The sequence below is a fragment of the Taudactylus pleione genome, unplaced genomic scaffold (genome assembly GCF_031769625.1).
Source record: "Taudactylus pleione unplaced genomic scaffold, aTauple2 ptg002751l, whole genome shotgun sequence".
In the NCBI taxonomy this organism is placed as follows: Eukaryota; Metazoa; Chordata; class Amphibia; order Anura; family Myobatrachidae; genus Taudactylus; species Taudactylus pleione.
Genome location: NW_028287126.1, coordinates 1,529,350 through 1,556,784, shown reverse-complemented (window position 1 = coordinate 1,556,784; position 27,435 = coordinate 1,529,350). Strand labels below are relative to the sequence as shown.

The following is a 27,435-nucleotide window of genomic DNA, read 5'->3' as shown; positions in this document are numbered from 1 at the left end:
ACGGATTGCTGCGATCCCGCAATGCTGCAACCCGGCATCGCAGGATCGCAGAAATCCAACATGTTGGATTTTGACTATCTCTATTGAAAAATTATCGCAATTGTCAACTCGCCGACATTTCAAATGTGAAATGCCCGGCCTGTGTGAGTGATCGCGTTAGAACGCATCTTATGTATCCGGTAGGTCTCCCTGTTATTTAGCAATGCCCGGCCTGTGTGACTCTTCGCGTTAGAACGCATCTTATGTATCCGGTAGATTTCCCTGTTATTTAGCAATGCCCGGCCTGTGTGACTCTTCGCGTTAGAACGCATCTTATGTATTAGGTAGATTTCCCTGTTATTTAGCAATGTCCGGCCTGTGTGACTCTTTGCGTTAGAACGCATCTTATGTATTAGGTAGGTCTCCCTGTTATTTAGCAATGCCCGGCCTGTGTGAGTGATCGCGTTAGAACGCATCTTATGTATCCGGTAGATTTCCCTGTTATTTAGCAATGCCCGGCCTGTGTGACTCTTCGCGTTAGAACGCATCTTATGTATTAGGTAGATTTCCCTGTTATTTAGCAATGTCCGGCCTGTGTGACTCTTTGCGTTAGAACGCATCTTATGTATTAGGTAGGTCTCCCTGTTATTTAGCAATGCCCGGCCTGTGTGAGTGATCGCGTTAGAACGCATCTTATGTATCCGGTAGATTTCCCTGTTATTTAGCAATGCCCGGCCTGTGTGACTCTTCGCGTTAGAACGCATCTTATGTATTAGGTAGATTTCCCTGTTATTTAGCAATGCCCGGCCTGTGTGACTCTTTGCGTTAGAACGCATCTTATGTATTAGGTAGGTCTCCCTGTTATTTAGCAATGCCCGGCCTGTGTGAGTGATCGCGTTAGAACGCATCTTATGTATCCGGTAGATTTCCCTGTTATTTAGCAATGCCCGGCCTGTGTGACTCTTCGCGTTAGAACGCATCTTATGTATTAGGTAGATTTCCCTGTTATTTAGCAATGCCCGGCCTGTGTGAGTCTTCGCGTTAGAACGCATCTTGTGTATTAGGTAGATTTCCCTGTTATTTAGCAATGCCCGGCCTGTGTGACTCTTCGCGTTAGAACGCATCTTATGTATCCGGTAGGTCTCCCTGTTATTTAGCAATGCCCGGCCTGTGTGACTCTTCGCGTTAGAACGCATGTTATGTATTCGGTAGGTTTCCCTGTTATTTAGCAATGCCCGGCCTGTGTGAGTGATCGCGTTAGAACGCATCTTATGTATTAGGTAGATTTCCCTTTTTGTGCTATAGCTGTAGAAGTGTATGTATATGATGCAAGTACATGAGTTTGCAAATAACATAATGACACAGCACAGCTTGTGTGTGTATATAACCCGCATAGCTTAGTTTATCAGTGATGCAATAGGTTTATGGTTCAGGTGACTCTTCAGTGTTTACACTTCGTGTTCCGTAAGCGGCACCAAAATGTCTCACCGGATGTCAGTGCGTTTATCTGTACCCGCTCCGCTAGGGCGCTGTAACATTTGCGTTTTGGCTGCAGGATTGGTGGCAACAACAACATCCTGTAAAAGTTCATTGATAAGTGATAAATTCTATATCCTGACAAGTGTTATTAGTGCTGTCTTCTCCGAGATACCTATACAGCCCAGGCGCCTGGATATTGTCAGTGTCACTGCTTATGTTGCTCTTAGATGAGACTTTGTGCCCAGGGATAATCAAATTCGATTCCATTGGATCTGCTTGATCCGTGCCGCAGACCTGTCATCAGAGGACCGCCCTACACTGACCACGTCTACTGGTCCCATGTAATTCGGTGACCTGACCTTGGGGGCTGCACCAGTCCAACGTGGCCACCCATGCCTGTGATTTCAATTAAATCCCGCTTCTAAGTTTGGGTCCAGGGTCAGGATAACGTCCTGTAGGTCTGATTCACTACGGATCGCTATTCTGCTTATAGGAACGCAACGCAGTTGCTAATATCAGCGGTGACATGTAAATGTGTGCATTATCATTGCGATCGCAGCCTGACATAAGGACGCCCACTTCCCCTTACTCACATCCGTATACATGGCCAACATAGAGAAACAATCGGTAACATCGGACGTTAATGAAGCCCAGACCTTACTCAGGAATTGCCTACTTCAGTGCAAGCTATGAGGCCTCAGGCGGCATCTGGTATCACAGCGCCTAATTTATGCACACCCCTGCAACAGCGTTGAAACGCACTGGCACACCTGTGTGCGTTCGCCCGACCACCCCCCTGTCACCACCCACGAACGGCACTTCCTGTCAATCACTGTGCCATGGGTCTGCGTATCCTTTTCCAACGTTATCCCGATCGCATCGTCTGGTATGCGTATACGTGCTCAGTGCAAATTATTCGGCCGATTTGCGTGCATTTAAACTGCGTTCCTTGCTGAATCAGGCCTGGTATTCATAAGTTGCTTTGCGCAGTTCTCTCTCTACCTCCTGCTGAAAGCACAGAACCTGTGAGGGTGACCTATAATGGACCGAGTGCATCCTGGTGGATACCTGTGCAGAGACATTGCGGCTTATGTAATAGCGCGCCAGATGCAGGCACTAGTGAGATGCAGGCGGGTCTCCATGTATTTTTTAAAGCGCCAGTCATTTAAAAGGCCTTTTAAATAATTGCTGCTTTAAAGATTTAGGCGGTAAACACATCAGTGCTTGCACCTCACTGTCTATTACATGTATGTGGTGATAAAGGAAGGGGGAGTCTAGGTCTTGTCATTCTGTCACCACCCGCCCCCCCCCTAATAACTTGTCCAATAAACTAATTGTAAAATGAATGATGTTTGTAGGGTGTACCTTGTGCTGGAGAGGATAATGTGATAACGGCATTGAAACACTCGGGCACGTCTGCGTTCGCATCTCCAACCCCCCGTTATTAGTGTCCTGCCCTTGTTACCACCCACAAACGGCCTCTCCTGTCACTCATTACCCTGGGCTGCCTTTGCTGGGCGAGTGAGAGGGTTGCGATCGCAGTGTGTAGTTCGTGCACGCCAGAACGAAACGTGCACGTATGCAGAACATCGGGCCGCTTGCAAGCGCACAGAGCGAGCGGCTCTGAATCAGGCCCTGGATCCTCATTCACTGTTAACCTGTTTGTGATCACATTGGAGGAGACTGCGACTGCGTTTCCTTAGCACGCTTGGACAAGCTGAGGTCGGCTTTTGTGTTCAGGGGCCACCTGGTGTGCGATATCCAGCCAGTGGGCTGCAGTAAGCTGTGATCTGCACCAATCCTAGGTTTGTTCCTTGTTTTAATACAACTATTGGGAGATGCTGACGCCTGCAGCACTATCAGTGGTATAATATCCAGAGCAGCCAGAAACTGGTGCTTGAGCAAAGCCGCCATTAGATCTGGAACCGTTTGGTGTTTTTACCTTGCCAGGAGGTATATGGTTTATAACCCAGTGCTTGCCTACGCAGCGTATTCACAGACTGGAGAACGAGGAAGCATTGTGTTAGTTACTTGGATGTACTGCGGCTGCCGATTGGCCGGTTGGTGGCCTACCTGAGCTAGCCATGATGTGTACACGGAGAGGAAAGATGGCCGTGTCTCAGACTGAGCTCTGATAGTTTCCGGATCTGCGCGTGTCCGAGTGGATGTTCTGGATACCCCCTGCTAGTTTAGCTTATTATCAATACTTATGATCACTGCCTCATGTTTGATATTTCTGTTATTTTCTATTTAATAAACCCCAGTGTTGAGGCTCCCTTGGTGCTGACGTTCCTTGCTGAGCCCCATATATCACATGGATCAGCCAGCTCGGAGCGAGGGACCTGGCTGGGGATTCATTAAAGTTGCACATTCTCCTGTATTAGTAGTTTTACATCTGCGGTAACCCTACACCCGTGTGTCTCTGTCAGTGACTTTCCTGCTGCTTCCTACTGACACCGCCTTTAAATAGAAAACTCACCTAAATAGTTGTATGGACGTTGGTGAAGATTAGAGTGCAGGTTCTACGCCGCGTAGCAACTAGATTCCTCTGACGCCATTATGGAGACATATACGTGCTGTAAAGAAGCGTATTACCAGTGCGTCTCGCACACTGCGCAGTCTCCTCATCCTCCTTCATGCTCTGACATATGCCGCTTTCAGGAAATCATATTAAGTTCTTTACGAATCTCCCTGAGTGACTAGTCAGTGATACGTAGCGCTCTCGTGGCCGCTGTTGGAGATAGACGTAGCATTGCGTTGTAGGCTTTTCTCGCACCGTTGGTCTTGCTGTCTTACTGTAAGGAAGACCTTTATAAAGACTGCATCTACATGACCCATCTGCCACAGGGGCGGGCAAGTCCTCCGTTTCCGACGTGGTTTGGGAGGTGTCGTTACGGCTGTTTAGAACAACCTCTCAATATTGGTGTTGACATTCGTTTTGCCGTCACAGTGGACCATAACGCAAATACCAGTGGTCAATGTGTTATTGCAACTATTAATTTTGGGAGCAGGTTCCGTACACAAGAGGTGTCCTACCATGCCCATGTGACATATAGGGTGCCAGGCCCTTGTTCTCCTGCCTCATACTGTCCTCGGCCACCTTTCCTGTCCAGATGGTAGCACTGCCTGCAGAGAATGTGTTATTCCTCTGCCCCTTTCCTCTGCGGAGTTTGTGATTGGCTTTAAGGACTGTCAGTCAACCAGAGAATTACACTCTTATTGCTGCTGGCCGTGACTTGTTTATGCCCCCCACATTCACACCTTTTGTGCCATCTCATACTTGTTTCCTTTATACTTGAATCCTCCCAATAACACAATAATAGTAGTAAGGCATGTCTTACAGTGTGTTATTACTGTGATTCTGCAGCAGATCACAGTAGCAGAGTCACTTATTTCAAAGTGCAATCCTCCATCGCCAACTAGAGAACCCTGCAGATTAAACCATTGGCCGATAATGACTAAGGGCCTGATTCAGATCCGCACACAAATGCCACCGCAGCTGCGATATCTCACAGATCGCAATAGCGAAAATATGTTGTCTCCAAAGCCTCCCTGAGCATAGGGACGCCCACTGCTGCCTTTCCGGATCTGTCCGACGACGTGCAGCAGCATAAACTCAGGCGGCCACCAGCCTTCTGAGCAAAGGTGGGTACACCCGCTACGATGTGTGCTAACCGATGCGACCACCCGATACAACCCCCCCATCTTTTGAACATGCAAAAATATGAGGTGAAGTGACTGACGACCCCACGGGAGCGCACAATATCGTGAATACACACGGAGCGATATTCCTGATTTATCGTTCCAATCCGTCGTATCGTTCTCGGTATCATTCCTTGTTTAGGGGTCTTAAGTCTAAGCTTCCGCAGGCACAGCAGGTTTCTAGACATCCAGAGGGATCTCCTGCTGCGAGCAAGAACACAGTGGGTAATTTATGGACACCCAGAAAACGGTGTTTAAGCAGTCACATGCCTGCATTCTCCCCCCCCCCCCCATGCCTTTCTCAAACGTTGACTTCCTGTCGCTAACTCTACAAGTGAATCCTATATGCAAGTGTGATCATAAAACAATCGCTGCGCATGCACAATAGGTAACAATCGCTCAAACTGCGTAAATATCGGCATTTGCGTGCGGATCTGAGTCAAATTATCTGGTATTAAAAACTCTGCATTGCTCACTGACAGAATTGTGTCCTGTCCACTTTCCTTTTTGAACTACTTGCCTGTAGATTTAGAATCCTTGTCGTGACAAACTAACATAATATTGCCAGATGTTCCCCCAGCTTGAAGGTAGGTCTGTGTGACCTGTATTTTACTGTAGCTGGTTACACGGTGTAATGCTCAGACAGACAGATCTAATGTAAGAGGATAACCACAGTAAGACTGACAGGAGGGCTCTAGATGCAGGTAATGTAAGAGGATGACCACACTCAGTAAGGCTGACAGGAGGTCTCTAGATGCAGGTAATGTAAGAGGATGACCACACTCAGTAAGAGTTACATGAGGACTTTAGATGCAGGTAATGTAAGAGGATGATCACACTCAGTAAGAGTTACAGGAGGACTTTAGATGCAGGTAATGTAAGAGGATGATCACACTCAGTAAGAGTTACAGGAGGACTTTAGATGCAGGTAATGTAAGAGGATGACCACACTCAGTAAGAGTTACATGAGGACTTTAGATGCAGGTAATGTAAGAGGATGACCACACTCAGTAAGAGTTACATGAGGACTTTAGATGCAGGTAATGTAAGAGGATGACCACACTCAGTAAGAGTTACATGAGGACTTTAGATGCAGGTAATGTAAGAGGATGACCACACTCAGTAAGAGTTACATGAGGACTTTAGATGTAGGTAATGTAAGAGGATGACCACACTCAGTAAGGCTGACAGGAGGACTTTAGATGCAGGTAATGTAAGAGGATGACCACACTCAGTAAGGCTGACAGGAGGACTTTAGATGCAGGTAATGTAAGAGGATGACCACACTCAGTAAGGCTGACAGGAGGGCTCTAGATGCAGGTAATGTAAGAGGATGACCACACTCAGTAAGGCTGACAGGAGGGCTCTAGATGCAGGTAATGTAAGAGGATTACCACACTCAGTAAGACTGACAGGAGGACTTTAGATGCAGGTAATGTAAGAGGATGACCACACTCAGTAAGGCTGACAGGAGGACTTTAGATGCAGGTAAGCTATTGTAATGTAAGAGGATGACCACACTCAGTAAGACTGACAGGAGTTAAAGGGATTATCTGAGAAATAGTGAATGTTACTATTGATGCCAAATTACCGTATCCACACTATATAAATTAAGCTTTGAATATTTTTCTTTACTGGTTTCCTTACATAATAAGAATTCCTTATTACGATATTTATCCCAGTATGACGACAGACATTGTGGCCGCCTTGCTGGGAGTAAACTGACTTGTAGAATAAGATGTGTTTAAGCAACGTCCTGTATCGATGCATCGCAGACCTGTGACAGTGCCTTTGCTTGTTGTGGTAACCAGGACCCTGGCATTGCATTATTCCTTTCATATTCAGCAGATATTATCTAGACAAATGTTGGGGGGGTTCCTACAGATGGAACATCCGCTTTGTCTGTACAGGGCGGATTCTGCCTGTGCATTAGCTCTTTTGGAAGCGTTGGTCGCAAAGTGCTGAGTGTGGTTTTATTAATTAGCACTTTGGAGACTTTCTCCGCTCCTCAGTTTCCAGTTGGAAAATGTATTTGTTATGGCACAAGACCTTCCACCCCTCACTGGGGGAGGGGGGCAATAGAATGGTTGTATGTGAGTCCCTCGGGTGCAGGCCAGCATTGAGGATTGCCAATAAAACCATTGCCTGGTTCCCGTTCTCCCAGTGCTCCCTATGTCACCACACGTCACCTACACGCAGATACCATTGGGCGGGTAGGAACCTGTTCTGGCACCAGGTGAGACATAGTCAGGTATATGTTATCTTGGCGATAAGAGGCCACTAAGAGAGAGGCCCTGCCCGCTGACAGGGAAGGATAAGTGCAGGTGCGGGGACCAGGGAACTGGACGGTTTTCTGTACATGTCACTTTGTGTCTCGCTAAGGCAGATCCTATGCTCCCTAAGATGTGCTATTATTGTGCCTGTAGTACTAGTGCCTGGCTGTGTGATGTTATTCTGCAGTGCGTTGCCTGACCCACAAATGGGTTCCAGGAATATGCAGTAAATAAACTCCTACGTCTTCCAGCTTCACATGAACACGCCGAGTGCTGCCTGCTGTGTGTAATATACTGCTTCTCCGGTCTGTCGGAGAGCGCCTGAGGCTGCCCATATCACGAGGCATCAAACGATAGTCCTATTTATCCCACTGTTCCCAGCAGAGTGAGCTCTAGAACCTTAATGAATAATACATCCATACGCCTGACGCTTAGAAGCAGGCATGTTGTCTAATTACTGTGCTTGGCCTTTAATAAGGTTCCTATCTTGTGCCTTTATAACATGCTCAGGGCTCGGGTCCTTAATGTCCTGCTTTCCACCTGCTGCATCGGTCTACATGCGGCTGAACCTGTACCAGGTCTGGGAAGAGCGAGTTCTATAGATCTGGCATCTGGGGTTAGAGAATATAAATTCATTTCGTGGTGGCACCTTGTGCAGGGGAGAGGAGACTTGGGTCCTTGTGGAGGAGGGGGCTACGTGTACAGTCCCGGGTGAGAGACACTCAGACCAGGTCTCCACATACCAGCGACCTGTCGCCTCTCAGCTTTCACTGCTTACCAGAGCTTGAAGCGACAACCTGATACCGGCCTGTGCCTGGTATTCTCTGCGTCAGCGCATTCCAGTGCCGCATGGATTCCCTGTCTAGTGCCGTCTTTAAGGAAACGCTTATTCTAACATTCAAGTGGCCTTTTAGTACTAAAACTCAGAAATGCTCGGGGTCCTGTAGTCAGGGCTGGGATATAAAACCCCTATTTACACATCCGCTCCAAGGTGTCAGCTACTCTACTTATTGGGCCAGTTTCTGCAGGAGACGCAATGTGAAATGTTCTCTGATTGGTGCCTGATGCGTTATCCTGTCTGACTGTTGCTGAATGGAGCATACAGACGGTCAGATGAACGATTTCACCAACGATTTGAACGATTTTTGCCTGTATTAAAATGAATGGAATCAATCAAATCTGACTGCAAACGCATCAGATGTCAGATATATCGTTATCTGACCATCGGGAACGCGCATCGTTCATCTGACAAACATTTCAGATATGTCAGATTTTCCGTCCGATATGAACGATTTTTAAAATCGTTATTGTACAGATCTGAAGGAAAATCTGACCGTGTGTGCACCATTACACCAATTCCTGTAGCGCCAGCATACTCTGGCGCTCTTTATTATTTGGAACAGACACTAATAAAACACGTATGTAACAATATACTTGTACTATGTGGTAGCTTTAGATCTTGCTGGCTTTTTGACAATCTCCTTTTATCACCTTTTTATCTACAGACGAGAGAACAATTTTTCTTTCTGCGAGCTCGTGTTATAAGAGCTCGCCGTCGCGCGCAGTGCTGACTGTAAGGATTCCCTCTCGCTTGCTCTCATGGGCTTGTAGTTATGTCGGCATTCTTCAGAATGTTGATATGTCGACCTATTCCAAACGTCAACATATGAGCATAAGGGTTACAGTAAAATACTACTGCCGAATTCCGCATCGGCAGCATTCCTAATGTCGACATTGGCAGCATGTCGGCTTTCTGGCGTTGACATTCCGAACGCCGACATGGTATACAAGACCCGCGCTATGCGCTGTGTTTCACAAAGGAGGACCCAGCCTACACAGGCTGCAGCAGAAGCTTGCGTTGGGTCCCGCGCCATTATGCCACCATTACAATGTGTGAGTCTCCTCGCATTCCGTGAGCACCTTGGTGGGACACAGGCATAAGGACAAGGGGCCACACCAAATAGATGTTTACTAAAGTGTAAGTTTGTGTTGGGCCACACCGTGCACGGGAGTGATGGATCTAGGCACGGCCCTGAGGACCAGCTAGTTGACCACTTGATGGTAAGCTGATGGCAATCTCTGCCTTGACCAGTGTCCTCTCCTCCAGCCTGGTCCCTCTCAATCTTACTTGCCACTGGATTGATGCCGATCTGATATTTTTTGGGGGTTGCTGCCTACTTTAGGGCCCTCAAGTAGCAATTTGTAGCCACTTTTGTCTAAGAAAGGCCGTAGTGGCTGTTTATATTGTAGCAATGATTGACGGCTTGTCTCGAGTAGGTTCATTTGCCATTGACCATTCATTGGGGGGAGGGGGGTATACTTCAGAATGTGTAGGGGGCGCAGCGGCTGTGATAGCGCATTGGGAGTGACCATTGTGGATTATACACTGGCCAATCTGTGATCTTTGTACATTGCGACCCTGTATGGAAGTTACTCGGACATAAAGAAACTCGTTCTTAGGGGAAAACGCGAGGTTACCTTATGCCAGGAGATCCGCAACTTCCAGGCTTAGGACCCTGTGAACTTCGCATCTCTTGGGTTGTATCTGTTTGCTGTCTTAGCTGCACAGTATATCTACATAAAAAGGCAGCATAATCTCCGAGAATACACCGTACGTCCACCCAGAGTGTATATGATCCATCACATTTGTGTATGACCTGCACGGTGAATATTAGTACACTTGTTTCTACCTCCTGACATAGCCGATTTAAGTTAGGTTGTGACTTATTTACAGGTTGAGTCTCCCATATCCAAAATGCTTGGGACCAGGGGTATTTTGGATATCGGAATATTCTGTATTTTGGAATATTTGCATACCATAATGAGATATTTTGGGTATTGGACCCAAATCTAAACACAGAATGCATTTATGTTCTATATACACCTTATACACACAGCCTGCAGGTCATTTTATATAATTTTTTTAATCATTTAGAGCATCAAAAAAAGTTTGTGTACATGAAATTCATTTATGTTTCATATACACCTAATACACACAGCCTGAAGGTTATTTTATACTTTATTTTAATGATTTTGTGCTTCAAAAAAAGTTTGTGCAACATTGAACCATCAGAAAGCAAAGGTTTCACTTTCTCAGTCATACTAAAAATATTCTGTATTTCGGAATATTTGGATATGGGAGACTCAACCTGCACTAAACCTGCCGCTTTCCGTCCTGCTCAGTTAAGCTGCATACACACACACCGATTTTTTTTGAACGATTGTCGTTAAACGATATCTTTTAAAGATAATCGTTTGAAAAAATCGTTCACTTTGTCAAATGATGAACGATTATCGATCATGCGCGGTCACGTTTGTAGTTCAGTCAGACTTGTCAACTCAACGATTTTCAGTAAGGGAATATGCAAAAATCGTTTGTAGTTCTAAAAAATCGTTCATTACATTTAAATGAACATAGTAAATGAACAACTTTAGTAAACGATTTTAGTTCATTTTTTCAAGGGAGAAAATCGTTTACTAAAATCGTTCATTAACTAAATCGTTGTGTGTCTGCAGCTTTAGAAATGTAAAAAGGGCAGCACTTTTAATAGTAAAAGACCCCCAGGTCCTGCTAGGAAAAGCATTGCCCTTTTAAATTTCGGGCTTAAATACGTAAACCGCTGCTTGGAGAATAATCCCCCGTTATTTTGTATATTACGTTCTGTGGGAGGGAGGTTGTTGAGACTACACATGCGGAAAGCATAAAGGCCCTCATTCAGAGCCGTACGCTCTGAGCAGAGCGCAAGCTCTGAATGAGGGCCGCCCTCCATAATTATGGAGCGTCCTCCTGGACGCTCGTATAGCTGTGGGTCACCACCCACAGCCTATACGAGCGTGCAGTTTGATGGCCACGATGGTCGTGACCATCGCGACCATCGCCACTGCGAGCCGGAGCCTGCGGTTGAGGTTTTCAACCGCAAGGCCCGGAGTGATTTTGGCTCTATCAGAGCCAAAATCACTCCCACTGACATCACTAGTGATGTCAATGGGCCGGCTTCTGACGGTAGGCGTTCCCTTGGGAACGCCCCGTCAGGGAGGCACGCCCACCAAAGGGGGCGTGCTGTCAATCAACATCGACAGCACACCCCCTTTGATCAGACACAACGAGCGAAGGAAAGTCCTTCGCTCGTCGCGTCTGGCGCATGCGCACGACGGCGCTCCCTCCGTCGTGCGCATGCTTAGTGCAGACCATCGACCCACTTGCGAGCGGACAGCCGCTCGCGAGTGGGTCTGAATCAGGCCCAAAGTATGGAGGGATAGGATTAGGGAAACAGAGGCAGAAGAATTATTATAACCTGACGGAACGTCTGCTCTCATTGCCTTCTACAAGTAGATTGATCTGGAAGACTGGAGCAGGAACTCCGTTGCAGAGTTTAGAAAAATAGTTGTAATCTTAGTCTGGTCACTTATTACAATATCTCGATGTGTAACATATAGTTAGATGTTTGGAAGAAGTAACTTTTTGTCACCATAAATAGGACAAACCCTGACTGTTTGCAGAACAGCCTCAGGAGCCAGGGGAGACGTATATATCTGCTGATGAAATGACCCCCCTGAAGTTACGCACCGCTAGTAATGGGTTGGGTGCGTTTATTCCCTTGCTTGCGTGCAGTCGTATTATGGTGGGGAAATTGGAGCACATACTATAATTATACGTCTACATAAACAAAGCCAGCAAAATGCAAAAGATGTGATATATATATTTGTATGTATCACAGCTGCCTCCAGGTCTTCTCTGCCTGAGTGTAGAACACTGTCTTCAGAGCGCTGAATTTCCGTTTACCAAGTAAGACGGAGATTATTATTATTATTGCTTTAACGCTCAGGTTAATGCATTTGTGTCTTTACTATGGCTCGTACTGTATGTCTTCATCTTCCCAGAAAGGTAGGAGGCAGAATTCCTGCCAGCGGTGCTGGTTCCACGGCCGTCTGTCTGTCTTCCAAGTGTTACACAGGAACCAGTTTAGCGCCATCCGTTTCATCTAAGTAAGAGGTGGTGAACGCTCTGAAAGCCGTACACGTTGCAGTAACGTAAAGGAGCCAGTCCCCAGTTTGGCCATGCGCCCCCTCTCTCTGCGTCCTCTGATCTTCTCTGGTTCTACCACTTCTACAGGAAAACTAATCAGCCAGTTTTGGATTTTACTATGGTGCATATGACACCCAGATTTATGCGCCCACTCCGGGCACTGACCATCTGTGTTACTGAGTGTCTGTCTGACCTTTCATCTAGGATGTCCTCTCATCACCTCAAACTCAATCTCCCACTAACTGAGCTATTAATTCTACCACCAGCCAACACAAGCTGCCTACCTGACATCTCTGTTACTGTGACAAGGCGACAATGCACGCTGCCCCTCCAGTGCTGCCTACCTGACATCTCTGTTACTGTGACAAGGCGACAATGCACGCTGCCCCTCCAGTGCTGCCTACCTGACATCTCTGTTACTGTGACAAGGCGACAATGCACGCTGCCCCTCCAGTGCTGCCTACCTGACACCTCTGTTACTGTGACGAGGCGACAATGCACGCTGCCCCTCCAGTGCTGCCTTCCTGACATCTGTTACTGTGACAAGGTGACAATGCACGCTGCCTCTCCAGTGCTGCCTACCTGACATCTGTTACTGTGACGAGGCGACAATGCACGCTGCCCCTCCTGTGCTGCCTACCTGACATCTGTTACTGTGACAAGGCGACAATGCACGCTACCCCTCCAGTGCTGCCTACCTGACATCTCTGTTACTGTGACAAGGCAACAATGCACGCTACCTCTCCAGTGCTGCCTACCTGACATCTGTTACTGTGACAAGGCGACAATGCACGCTGCCCCTCCAGTGCTGCCTACCTGACATCTCTGTTACTGTGACAAGGCGACAATGCACGCTACCCCTCCTGTGCTGCCTACCTGACATCTCTGTTACTGTGACAAGGTGACAATGCACGCTACCCCTCCAGTGCTGCCTACCTGACATCTCTGTTACTGTGACAAGGTGACAATGCACGCTGCCCCTCCAGTGCTGCCTACCTGACATCTCTGTTACTGTGACAAGGCGACAATGCACGCTGCCCCTCCTTTGCTGCCTACCTGACATCTCTGTTACTGTGACAAGGCGACAATGCCCGCTACCTCTCCAGTGCTGCCTACCTGACATCTCTGTTACTGTGACAAGGCGACAATGCACGCTGCCCCTCCAGTGCTGCCTACCTGACATCTGTTACTGTGACAAGGTGACAATGCACGCTGCCTCTCCAGTGCTGCCTACCTGACATCTGTTACTGTGACAAGGCGACAATGCCCGCTACCTCTCCAGTGCTGCCTACCTGACATCTCTGTTACTGTGACAAGGCGACAATGCACGCTGCCCCTCCAGTGCTGCCTACCTGACATCTGTTACTGTGACAAGGTGACAATGCACGCTGCCCCTCCAGTGCTGCCTACCTGACATCTGTTACTGTGACAAGGCGACAATGCACGCTGCCCCTCCAGTGCTGCCTACCTGACATCTCTGTTACTGTGACAAGGCGACAATGCACGCTGCCCCTCCAGTGCTGCCTACCTGACATCTGTTACTGTGACAAGGTGACAATGCACGCTACCTCTCCAGTGCTGCCTACCTGACATCTCTGTTACTGTGACAAGGCGACAATGCACGCTACCTCTCCAGTGCTGCCTACCTGACATCTCTGTTACTGTGACGAGGCGACAATGCACGCTACCTCTCCAGTGCTGCCTACCTGACATCTGTTACTGTGACGAGGCGACAATGCACGCTACCTCTCCAGTGCTGCCTACCTGACATCTCTGTTACTGTGACATGGTGACAATGCACGCTGCCCTTCCAGTGCTGCCTACCTGACATCTCTGTTACTGTGACAAGGCGACAATGGACGCTACCTCTCCAGTGCTGCCTACCTGACATCTGTTACTGTGACGAGGCGACAATGCACGCTACCTCTCCAGTGCTGCCTACCTGACATCTCTGTTACTGTGACAAGGCGACAATGCACGCTGCCCCTCCTCTGCTGCCTACCTGACATCTCTGTTACTGTGACAAGGCGACAATGCCCGCTGCCCCTCCAGTGCTTTCTACCTGACATCTGTTACTGTGACAAGGCGACAATGCACGCTGCCCCTCCTCTGCTGCCTACCTGACATCTCTGTTACTGTGACGAGGCGACAATGCCCGCTGCTGCCTAGGTGCCGTCCTGGTCTCAGAGCTGCCCATTCTGTATCTATATCCTGTTATGTACATCTAAGGAACATTTCCAGAACTTACCCTGACTCCTTATGCTGGGTACACACTAAGACGATGTGTGTACCCAGCCGACGCACGATGCAATGACGTATCGTGCGACCATTTGACACCCCACGAACTGGTGAACGACCGCACAATATGTCGGTCAGCAGCCGCATCCACAAGCATGGGGGTCGTTCATCAAAAAGATTGCGCAGCATGTAGGCTCTATCTGTTGATGCGATGAACGACATCACGGGAGCTCGGATGGTGGGTACACACTGGCCGATCCACCGGTTCAGGCGACATATCGTTTAGTGCAGGGGTGTCAAACATTAGGGCCCTCCAGCTGGTGTGGAACTACATATCCCTGCATGCCCTGCCACACTTTTAACATACCCTAATAGTAAAACTGTGGCAGTGCATGGATTGTGTGACCAGCTGTATGCTCACAAACTGCCCAATGCAGAGTTAGATTTAAATTGTGCAAAGTGCACAGTCCTGGCAATGAATGAGTATCTGCGTCCGTACGCCTGGCGGTGAGATTGAAATCATGCGGCGACTGCATTGCACGTTCTGGAGCTCAGTTCAGAAGGAAGCCCGCTGCGTAAACGCACAAAATGCGCTTTGCACACAGACGCACTTTTAACTCTGCACCAGGCACAACAAAGCCGTCTGCTCTTCAGCGCTCTCATCCCTACGGTCCTGCCGGTACTTTACTAAATGTTTGTTTCTACTATTCAGAAAATGTAGTAAAACCGCGTCTCATCCGTCTCATCACAAATTCTCCTACCTCCCCCCCCCCCCCCCCCACTGGCCCCCTCTGCTCTGTCGACATCTGTGTCCTCATTCCACTCCCTGCTCCCATTCATGGTCACAGGACTTTTTCGGGCCGCACCTACCCATATACACCAAGCCTCAGAAGTTACAAGCGAAAAGTCACCGCTTCAGGCAGCTTATTAAATTCCAGAAACACCTTGTTAACTCCATCCTAGTTTCTGTAAGTACCCCCCCCCCCCCCTTCTACACAATGGCTGCAAAACTCCATCTTATTTCTACTCTAACAACCAACTTGACCTCAAACCATCATTGATGTGTGGCTGGGATTGCGCTAAGCACATTACATTACACTCCGCTATAGATTGTAAGCTTGTGTGTTGCACCCTCTTATTACTTTAGTCTTGTTGTATTGGTGTTTGCTCTTTATTGTAAAGCACTGTGGTGTCTGCTGGTGCTACATACTTGTTAATAATACGTATAGAATGGGGATTCCCATTCCCTGCATGTCGGCGGGACGCTGTCAGAGCTGTAAGTGGATTATTGCGCAGATATGGGGAGGGTCTGACGCCAGACAGATCTGCGTCCTGCGGAAGTACGGCCTTTCTGTTTACGCCGATGTGATGCGTATCCCTCAGGCAGGGTAATGATATCCTTGTTCTGCTTGGATGCAGAGTCTTCTCTCCTGTTATACATGGGAGTGCTGGTGCTGTCCTTACACGTGACTAGGGCTGAATGGTTGGCGTCACCATCAAATGGTTCCCAGCTGCTGACAGAGGCGAGCGCAGCCAGCCAGGATGCAGAAGACATCCAAGGCCGCACATTGCTCGCAGCGAGGCACCCAGCCGACCTCCTCACGGATGGGATTTTTGGCAGCAAATAAAAGGAAATGAGATTTCCTCTCTGCCTGTAACAAGGGGATCTCAGGAGATGTAAACATCCCGTCAGTAAGATAAACAGCGGTGCTGTAATCACTTGGTGCACGTGGGTGGGGGGCTCTGACACAACCTGCGGGTATCGCCGAGCAGCTGCGCGCTCAGCCCTCGTCGCCATCCTCGGTTCTTGTTTATGAAAGTCCATCCCTGTGTATATACGCTGGTGCACGGGGAGTCTCACTCGCTGCACTTGTCACTTAGTATTAAATATGAGCCGTCCCGCGCACTACAGCGATACTTGGAATAAACAGCGCAGCGTATTTACATTCCTGCCGTGTGATATAGTCACCAGCTGGCACCGATATTCACACCAGCCCAGATTTTAGGGCTCATTCGCAATGATCTGTCCATGCGCTTTTCAGCAGCTACTTAACCCATTGCAAATTGGAGGGATGTTTTCTTATAGGCTAGTTATATACATTGACGGGAGCGTTCTGGTGCGTTGTGTGATAGGACGAGGCGAATGAGGCACAGCGCCCGTCCCCTGCACACTGGGAACGCTGGAGCTGTCTGCTCCTTATCTCTGTCTGTGTCGTTACCTCCCCTGTGCATTGTCCTGCAGTGATAATGGGATGTACTCTGTAGTATATATTACTGTAATGTAATACTTGTAGAAGCAGTATAGTGTTGTATTGTGTTTCTTGTGTTATTTTTCAGTGCGGTATAGTAGTGTGGTAGTGTTTCAGTGATGTGTTGGTATTTATTTGTTGTACATTGTATTGTGTAGAAGTCTAGAATTACTCCTCCTGGTAGTGATGTAGCAGTGGTAATGTATCTATGCTGTATTACTCCTTGTGGTAGTATATAGTAGTGGTAATGTGTCTATGCTGTATTACTCCTTGTGGTGGTATGTAGCAGTGGTAATGTGTCTATGCTATATTACTCATCCTGGTAGTATATAGTAGTGGTAATGTATCTATGCTGTATTACTCCTTGTGGTAGTATGTAGTAGTGGTAATGTGTCTATGCTATATTACTCATCCTGGTAGTATATAGTAGTGGTAATGTATCTATGCTGTATTACTCCTTGTGGTGGTATGTAGCAGTGGTAATGTATCTATGCTGTATTGCTCATCCTGGTAGTATGTAGTAGTGGTAATGTGTCTATGCTGTATTACTCCTTGTATGTAGCAGTGGTAATGTATATATGCTGTATTACTCATTGTGGTAGTATATAGTAGTGGTAATGTATCTATGCTGTATTACTCCTTGTGGTAGTATTGTAGTGGTAATGTATCTATGCTGTATTACTCCTTGTGGTAGTATGTAGTAGTGGTAATGTATCTATGCTGTATTACTCCTTGTCGTAGTATGTAGCAGTGGTAATGTATCTATGCTGTATTACTCCTTGTGGTAGTATTGTAGTGGTAATGTATCTATAGCTATATTACTCATCCTGGTAGTATATAGTAGTGGTAATGTATCTATGCTGTATTACTCCTTGTGGTAGTATGTAGCAGTGGTAATGTATCTATGCTGTATTACTGCTTGTGGTAGTGATGTAGTTGTGGTAATATATCTATGCTGTATTACTCCTTGTGGTAATGTATCTATGCTGTATTACTCATCCTGGTAGTATGTGTCAGTGGTAATGTGTCTATACTGTATTACTCCTTGTGGTAGTGTGTCTATGCTGTATTACTCCTTGTGGTAGTATGTAGTAGTGGTAATGTGTCAATGCTGTATTACTCCTTGTGGTAGTATGTAGTAGTGGTAATGTATCTATGCTGTATTACTCCTTGTGGTAGTATGTAGAAGTGGTAATGTATCTATGCTATATTACTCCTTGTATGTAGCAGTGGTAATGTATCTATGCTGTATTACTCCTTGTATGTAGCAGTGGTAATGTATCTATGCTGTATTACTCCTTGTGGTAGTATGTAGTAGTGGTAATGTATCTATGCTGTATTACTCCTTGTGGTAGTATGTAGAAGTGGTAATGTATCTATGCTATATTACTCCTTGTATGTAGCAGTGGTAATGTATCTATGCTGTATTACTCCTTGTATGTAGCAGTGGTAATGTATCTATGCTGTATTACTCCTTGTGGTAGTATGTAGTAGTGGTAATGTATCTATGCTGTATTACTCCTTGTGGTAGTATGTAGAAGTGGTAATGTATCTATGCTATATTACTCCTTGTATGTAGCAGTGGTAATGTATCTATGCTGTATTACTCCTTGTATGTAGCAGTGGTAATGTATCTATGCTGTATTACTCCTTGTATGTAGCAGTGGTAATGTGTCTATGCTGTATTACTCCTTGTGGTAGTATGTAGTAGTGGTAATGTATCTATGCTGTATTACTCCTTGTGGTAGTATGTAGCAGTGGTAATGTATCTATGCTGTGGTAGTATGTGGCGGTGGTAATGTATCTGTGCTGTGGTAGTATGTAGCGGTGGTAATGTATCTATGCTGTGGTAGTATGTAGCGGTGGTAATGTATCTATGCTGTGGTAGCATGTAGCGGTGGTAATGTATCTATGCTGTATTACTCCTTGTGGTAGTATGTAGCAGTGGTAATGTATCTATGCTGTATTACTCCTTGTGGTAGTAGTGGTAATGTATCTATGCTGTATTACTCCTTGTGGTAGTATGTAGTAGTGGTAATGTGTCTATGCTGTATTACTCCTTGTGGTGGTATGTAGTAGTGGTAATGTATTTATGCTGTATTACTCATCCTGGTAGTATGTATCAGTGGTAATGTGTCTATGCTGTATTACTCCTTGTGGTAGTATGTAGCAGTGGTAATGTATCTATGCTGTATTACTCCTTGTGGCAGTATGTAGTAGTGGTAATGTTTCTATGATGTGGTAGTATGTAGCGGTGGTAATGTTTCTATGCTGTGGTAGTATATAGCGGTGGTAATGTATCTATGCTGTATTACTCCTTGTGGTAGTATGTGGCGGTGGTAATGTTTCTATGATGTGGTAGTATGTAGCGGTGGTAATGTATCTGTGCTGTGGTAGTATGTGGCGGTGGTAATGTATCTATGCTGTGGTAGTATGTAGCGGTGGTAATGTATCTATGCTGTATTACTCCTTGTGGTAGTATGTAGCGGTGGTAATGTATCTATGCTGTGGTAGCATGTAGCGGTGGTAATGTATCTATGCTGTATTACTCCTTGTGGTAGTATGTAGCAGTGGTAATGTGTCTATGCTGTATTACTCATTGTGGTAGTATGTAGTAGTGGTAATGTATCTATGCTGTATTACTCCTTGTGGTAGTATGTAGCAGTGGTAATGTATCTATGCTGTATTACTCCTTGTGGTAGTATGTAGCAGTGGTAATGTATCTATGCTGTATTACTCCTTGTGGTAGTATGTAGCAGTGGTAATGTATCTGTGCTGTATTACTCCTTGTGGTAGTATGTAGTAGTGGTAATGTATCTATGCTGTATTACTCCTTGTGGTAGTATGTAGCGGTGGAAATGTATCTGTGCTGTGGTAGTATGTAGCGGTGGAAATGTATCTGTGCTGTGGTAGTACATAGCAGTGGTAATGTATCTATGGTGTATTACTCCTTGTGGTTGTATGTGGCGGTGGTAATGTTTCTATGATGTGGTAGTATGTAGCAGTGGTAATGTATCTATGCTGTATTACTCCTTGTGGTAGTATGTGGCGGTGGTCATGTTTCTATGATGTGGTAGTGTGTAGCGGTGGTAATGTATCTGTGCTGTGGTAGTATGTGGCGGTGGTAATGTTTCTATGATGTGGTAGTATGTGGCGGTGGTAATATATTTATGCTGTGGTAGTACATAGCAGTGGTAATGTATCTATGGTGTATTACTCCTTGTGGTTGTATGTGGCGGTGGTAATGTTTCTATGATGTGGTAGTATGTAGCAGTGGTAATGTATCTATGCTGTATTACTCCTTGTGGTAGTATGTGGCGGTGGTCATGTTTCTATGATGTGGTAGTATGTAGCGGTGGTAATGTATCTGTGCTGTGGTAGTATGTGGCGGTGGTAATGTTTCTGTGATGTGGTAGTATGTGGCGGTGGTAATGTATTTATGCTGTGGTAGTACATAGTGCCTCTAGAACCTTTAAATTCTAGCCTTTATCCTTTTCATTATTGAAATACAATATTAGGAGGCGAGAATGTAATTTTGTGCGTACTCCACACACTTTGTAGCATCATTATCCCACATCAATGGATCTCTTCACCCCCATCTGTCTATGATCACAGTTTGCCACATCTGTGCGAGTTCCGTCCAGTGATGTCACCGCGGCACTTGACGACCTCTTGTGCTGGTTTTTTTTACTGTCTGTACTTTCTGTTGTCTGTTGATGTGTATAGAATAGAACGTCGTGTCATTCTTCACCCTTCCTGTCCAGCATGTAAATGGTAGAAATATGTACACTGCCGTAATGGCGTCCTGCTGATAATTTGCCGCTTTGGCCCGTCCTGCGCCAGGTGAGGGATTGTTATCAGATGGGGCCGCCTGCTCCTGCATTCCTGGACTCACAAGGCCACAGGCTTTGCTGCATATTTCAGTCCTGTAGGAGCAAGCCTGTCTGTATGGGGAAACATACCTGTGTGCGTGTACCGGGGGGTGATTGGCAGAACCATGGCGTGTTTTGGCTTCGGCTTTGCAGGAGTAGCTGTTAGTGTAGATTGTGCATGTCACTGTTTGCAATACTTGACTGGCAGCTTGTGACCGTACTGACGGATCTTCTGTCCCGAAACCTGGCGCAAGCGTTTAACGTTACCTCGTATTTGGAGCGTTTTAAAGCCCAGGCAGAAGGTCGTAGTTAATGCTGTGCCCCGAGGTTGTAAGACTCTGCTTTTATAGCTGTGGGGGACACTCTAGGTGATCGCAATGGCCAAATCGCAGCAACATGCGCTAAAGTCTCCATCGCAGCCCGTAGAGATAGGCAGGAAAATATCAGTGTTGCCGCGACTGTGATGCTCGGTAGTCGGCGGCATTTGGTGACTTTGCGGGAATTAATTACCCCTCCCCGTTTATCTGAGGAGCCGGTTACTGTATGCAATTCTTCCCTGGGCTCCCAGCTGTCCCACGCTCTCCTATCAAAGCCACTTCCAGCGTCACATGGTCTGTTCAGGGTCCTGAGGATCCAAAAATAACATTCGTACAGCTGTATTCATACAGCTGCCCCAGTGTATGGTCTGCTATTTGGTATTTACTGATATGCTCTAGGCCAGGGGTCTTCAAACTTGGCCCTCCAGCTGCTGTGGAACTACACATCCCAGCAAGCACTGCCACCTTTTTGATATAACAGCATGCTAAAACTATGTGCAGTGCATGCTGGGATGTGTAGTTCCACAGCAGCTGGAGGGCCAAGTTTGAAGACCCCTGCTCTAGGCCCTGAAGAAAGAAACTGTACAGAACTTGGTATGGGGCACGTGACTGTATGAATGGGATTATTAGTTATATAATTAATTTTTTATTTTTTATATATAACTTTCGTTGAATCATCATTAATATTGAGCACAGAAATATAGAGGGCAAGCCCAAAAATTAAGGTTCCAAGTTAGAACTACCGTAATTTGATGTTGACCACCCCTTTTGTCTACATCACTAGTTAGTCGTTTTAGACCTTTTAATTTATTTTTTTTGTTTGTTTTTGGGCTCATTAGCCCACAACCTTCCCCTCTATATTACTCTGCTCTATATTATTAGTGACGATTCAATAAAACTTTTCTTTATTTAATAATAATCCTCCCCTTTGTACACTGTGTGCCCCATAGCAAGTCCTGTCCTATCCCCAGTACAATCTTATTATCTGCATTGCGTGATGTCTGATTGATCTGGCATTTGGAAAGGTATAATAATTAGGTAATAATTGCGGAGACCTAATCTCACAGATGTCACAGACTGAAAAAGCTGCACAGAAAAATGTACAGGCTGCGCTGTAACGAGTGTGCCTCGTGCCTCAGTGATGATGCCAGCGAATTGATGGTCTGTGTTGCCACAATACTGGGTTACGCCGTTCCACTTCACGCCACACCATCTGCTGTATACGGAGGCGGTGTACATGACTTTAGACGCTGGATGCAGCCTGCTTTGTGGCGGTGTCTGTGTGTAGTGATCGCGGGCACTGCGCAAGGGATGAGATCACGCGCTAATCCCAACTTAAAGTGCTGTCGCCACTCCAGATATAAATAATGATGGCTTTTGCGAGCGGAGGCGAATTCAGACGACAAACGTGAGAGCGGCCAAATATAAATGCTCCATGAAACTGCATGAGTGTTGCCAGCGAGCCATACAGTGTGCAAATGGGGGTGTGCGTTTGGGTGAGCCCTGCCTGCTCACACACTGATCCGCAGGAAATGTCCCCCATGGTATCTATACAGCACACCGAGAAGAAACTAGCTCCCCCTGCTGGAAGGTGCGATGACAGCCGCTGTGCCTTATGTAGGAGAAGCTTTCATAGCCGGTTTTATAAGCTTTGCAAAGCAATGTACAGACCTGAAGGATCAGTAATGAAATAATTAGAGCAAAGGGATTATATAGAATAGAAACAGGAGACAAGACTGTTGGGAAGGGGCGGGGTGACAATTTGGGCTTGTAACAGGATTTGTCTGGTTTCGTGGAACAATCTGTGCGTTAGAATAGAGTTGTGGTTTGTTTTGGAATAATGAAATTGAGAATTTTCTTTACATTCATAGAAATGTTTTCTCTTTTTTTTTTTTTCAGTTTGAAGTTTGTACTTACTCTCTGAATGTGATTTCTTTGTAAATGGGGAATACAAATCCCACAATGCGTAGGTTTAAATATTTTAGCATTTTCAGACTACACCCAGAAAACAAAATGCACTAGAGAAGCAGCACGGGTGATTTCAGTGTCCAGCTATGCGTGCGATATCCATGACTCATGGTAGAATAGCCGCACATTGGAAGCGCTTCTCTGGTCAGCCCCAGGAACGGTGCATGTTTTCAGGATCTCCTGGGAAGAAGCACAGGCCGTAGTAACCGCTGTGGTCGCTCTCCATTCACACACAGGTTGCTGGGGAGTGGGCGGCCGATGTGTTTAATTAGCGCTACCTGTTGTTTATTTGCTGATCAGGTGACTGACGGCTTTCGTGTCCCGTTGTCTGTTACAGAGTGACCAGCAGCTGGACTGTGCCTTGGACTTAATGAGGCGTCTCCCTCCCCAACAGATTGAGAAGAACCTCAGTGACCTCATTGACCTGGTAAGAACCTGACTTCTCCGTTGTTTACCCAGTGAGTGACAGCACCCCCCCACCTGTGCCCAGCTGTGCTGTACCCCTCTCCTCCAGCCCCACGGGTATTCACTGTGCTGCTATGTTGAGATGCCCAATATTCCAAGTGCCACTGAGTACTGTCCTGCCCCCACAAGGCGAGGGGCATGTAGGTGCGACAGGCGGTGAGATGAACAGGAAGACGGGGGGAGCAGTTACACAATGCAGGACGCACTGGGAGGGGGCAGCGCACAATGTGTGGCATGGAGCGCAATCCTGTTAGCCCTCATTAGCAGAGCCTTCTGGCCTCCCCTCTGCCATGGCCACTGTCACGGTCTCTGTGCTGATAATTAGATCACATTAGCCGAGCTGTCAGTCAGGCGTCCTGTGATCCACACAGGCAGCCAGTCTTGGAGCGAGTCTTACTGGAGACAGACAGAGACTAAAGCCTGGTTCACTCATTCATATCTTATTAATTAAGCCAGGGATTGTGGCATTAATCCCAGGGAGGAGGGGGGGGGGGGGTGGCTTGCCCATGTAGACGTGACTGCTCTCTAATCTAATCTATAAATGGTCACATAAGCCATGAGGGCCGGGGGTTACAGCACAGAATCCCCCCTGTAAGGAGAGGCAGAATAAAGTCACAAAATTCTGCCCCTGACAGTAATTCCAGGGAGATGCTCACTTCTCATTCCCAGCTCCATAGGAGAGCGGGTATGAGGCCACGGGATGCCGCTGCTCAGGAAATTACTTGCTGGGGGTTGCAGGGATCCAGTAGATATGGGGCCTAGTTTTGGAGCAGTCCTATGCTGGTCCCGTCTTCGGTTCCTGTCATTGCTTCACTAGAGCTGCTAAGTCCTTACCCCAATGGCATCATTGTGTCTGTGCCATGGTGATGGGATAGGAGATCGTTATCCTCACCTGTTATTATACAGACTAGAAATACTGTAATACCAGCTGCCTGTGGTCGGGGTGCTAGAAGCAGAGCCGAGCTGTTTGCATGTAGTCTCTGATGTGATCAAGCTGGTCAGTGTTCTCTGACATACATAAGGTGCATATGTCATTTACCATCCTGGAGTCCATTCATTCTTTGGATGCCTACTTTGGAAATTATACCTCCTGCTTGTCCACAGGCATTTCCGTCTACGCTCCCCTGCTTGTCCGCTGTTCGGCCCGCGCTCACCTGCTTGTCCACTCACTGTTCGGCCCACGCTCACCTGCTTGTCCACTCACTGTTCGGCCCACGCTCACCTGCTTGTCCACTCACTGTTCGGCCCACGCTCACCTGCTTGTCCACTCACTGTTCGGCCCACGCTCACCTGCTTGTCCACTCACTGTTCGGCCCACGCTCACCTGCTTGTCCACTCACTGTTCGGCCCACGCTCACCTGCTTGTCCACTCACTGTTCGGCCCACGCTCACCTGCTTGTCCACTCACTGTTCGGCCCACGCTCACCTGCTTGTCCACTCACTGTTCGGCCCACGCTCGCCTGCTTGTCCACTCACTGTTCGGCCCACGCTCGCCTGCTTGTCCACTCACTGTTCGGCCCGCGCTCGCCTGCTTGTCCACTCACTGTTCGGCCCGCGCTCGCCTGCTTGTCCACTCACTGTTCGGCCCGCGCTCACCTGCTTGTCCACTCACTGTTCGGCCCGCGCTCACCTGCTTGTCCACTCACTGTTCGGCCCACGCTCACCTGCTTGTCCACTCACTGTTCGGCCCACGCTCACCTGCTTGTCCACTCACTGTTCGGCCCACGCTCACCTGCTTGTCCACTCACTGTTCGGCCCACGCTCACCTGCTTGTCCACTCACTGTTCGGCCCACGCTCACCTGCTTGTCCACTCACTGTTCGGCCCACGCTCACCTGCTTGTCCACTCACTGTTCGGCCCGCGCTCGCCTGCTTGTCCACTCACTGTTCGGCCCGCGCTCGCCTGCTTGTCCACTCACTGTTCGGCCCGCGCTCGCCTGCTTGTCCACTCACTGTTCGGCCCGCGCTCGCCTGCTTGTCCACTCACTGTTTGGCCCGCGCTCGCCTGCTTGTCCGCTGTTCGGCCCGCGCTCGCCTGCTTGTCCGCTGTTCGGCCCGCGCTCGCCTCCTTGTCCGCTGTTCGGCTCGCCTGCTTGTCCGCTGTTCGGCCCGCGCTCGCCTGCTTGTCCGCTGTTTGGCCCGCGCTCGCCTGCTTGTCCGCTGTTTGGCCCGCGCTCGCCTGCTTGTCCACAGGCCTTACTCAACATTTCCGGCTTGTTTTATGGGCCTAGCACTTAAAGCCAGTTGAAACTGTTGTTTTGCAGGTAGGAGGATGATCTTGTTTCGCCAGCGCTCTTCATACACGAATACTGTACTTTAAATGTTGTAGGAGGGGAGCGATTGTAAAGGAATCTCTGGGGTTATGCTGTAAGGCGATACATGGAGCCATGTTATAACCTCCTCTCCACTTCCCACCTGTCGGCCCGTGACGGGCTGGATGCTCTCATTTCCCTCTTGGTCTGTAGCCCAGCTGGCCATCACTGCCGGTATCTGGTTTCTGGTTGGACAAAGACGGCAGTCTTGTATGGTTGGTTTGCAAGTGGTTAAGTTTAATTAAGTTTGTTCAGATACCAGGTTGAGTGAGGCTGGGGGGGGGCTGCTGGGGTCCCAGGTATGACAAGAGAAACCTTGTCCCAGAGATGACTATCAGCATCTCATTAACTTCTTTCAATTTGTCTTCTCTTTGTGCTCAACCTCCTTGAATGTCCCCTAAAGACTTTCTGAAGTTTCATTGTTGCACCCCTCCTCTCCAACTTCTTCCGGAGACCTCTCTCATTGCTGATAGCTGATCTCCCTACATACCCACGGTACATGCTGCGCGGCCCACCCAAGCGTGAGGTCCCTGAGATCGGTACATCACGGCGAGACCACTGTCCTCGGTCATTTCTCCATCATCTATTTTATATGTGCTGATTTTTTTGACAATTACATCTGTTTACTTGTAATAAACTTACTCTTTTTTTCTATATTTTCATTGTGCGTCACACCGCTAAGTATATAGGGGGTGGGGATTCAATTCTCTAAGATGTTCAACTGCGACCATCCATGAGAATTACGCAAGACCAACATCACTTACGGCAGGCGTGAGAATAGTTTTGTTTCTGTTTGCGAGGTGCCAGTGTTCTGATTGCATCTCTCAGACTCGAATCTCTCGCCTCATAGATGGCTCCCGTATCTGTGTCCGGCGTGTTTGTGGATTTCTTTCATCACGCATAGGTGTGTTAACTGAGTGTTCTCCCCAGAAATTATATCCAGCTGGGTGGCATCAAAAAGTAGCCGGGTGGGGGCCTTCGCAATTATGCGCGCGCCGGGAAAAGGGGTAAATCCCTTACCAATCCAGCCGACAGGCTGCTCCCCCACTGGCTCTGTCAAAAGTGCCCATTATACAGTGCCCCCTGTAGCTTTCCCCTTTATGCATTGCACCCTGTAGTTTAGCTTTGCCCTTATGCATTGCCCCCTGTAGTTTAGCTTTGCCCTTATGCATTGCCCCCTGTAGTTTAGCTTTGCCCTTATGCATTGCCCCCTGTAGTTTAGCTTTGCCCTTATGCATTGCCCCCATGCTGAAGTAGTGCCCCTATGTAGTGCCCCCAGACTGGTCCCTTATGTTGTGCCCCCAGGCTTAAATAGAGCCCCCAGACTGGCCCCTTATGCAGTGCCCCCAGGTTTAAATAGTGTCCCTTATGCAGTGCCCCCAGACCCACCCTGGTCCCAGCCCCAACCCAGAACTAACTTTTACTTGCTGGCCGCTCGCCGTTCATGCTCCCACTCCCGTTGCCTCGCGCTAACTGGATCTAACTATATCCAGCAGGCGCGCGGGGCAGGCTCCTCACGTCGCGGGTGACGTCATGACGTCACCCGCGCAGTGCAT

The 27,435-nt window shown here is 47.6% G+C and overlaps 1 protein-coding gene across 2 annotated transcripts in view; it reads left to right on the top strand.

Annotated features, from left to right (window-relative positions):
- The window catches only part of CAPZB (capping actin protein of muscle Z-line subunit beta), a 47,794-nt gene that overhangs the window by 5,706 nt on the left and 14,653 nt on the right, over window positions 1–27,435 (top strand). For both annotated transcript variants that reach the window (XM_088466293.1, XM_088466292.1), the window contains exon 2: window positions 23,441–23,530. In XM_088466293.1, the coding sequence (XP_088322419.1) occupies window positions 23,441–23,530 (90 nt within the window). The remainder of the gene's footprint in view (window positions 1–23,440; window positions 23,531–27,435) is intronic.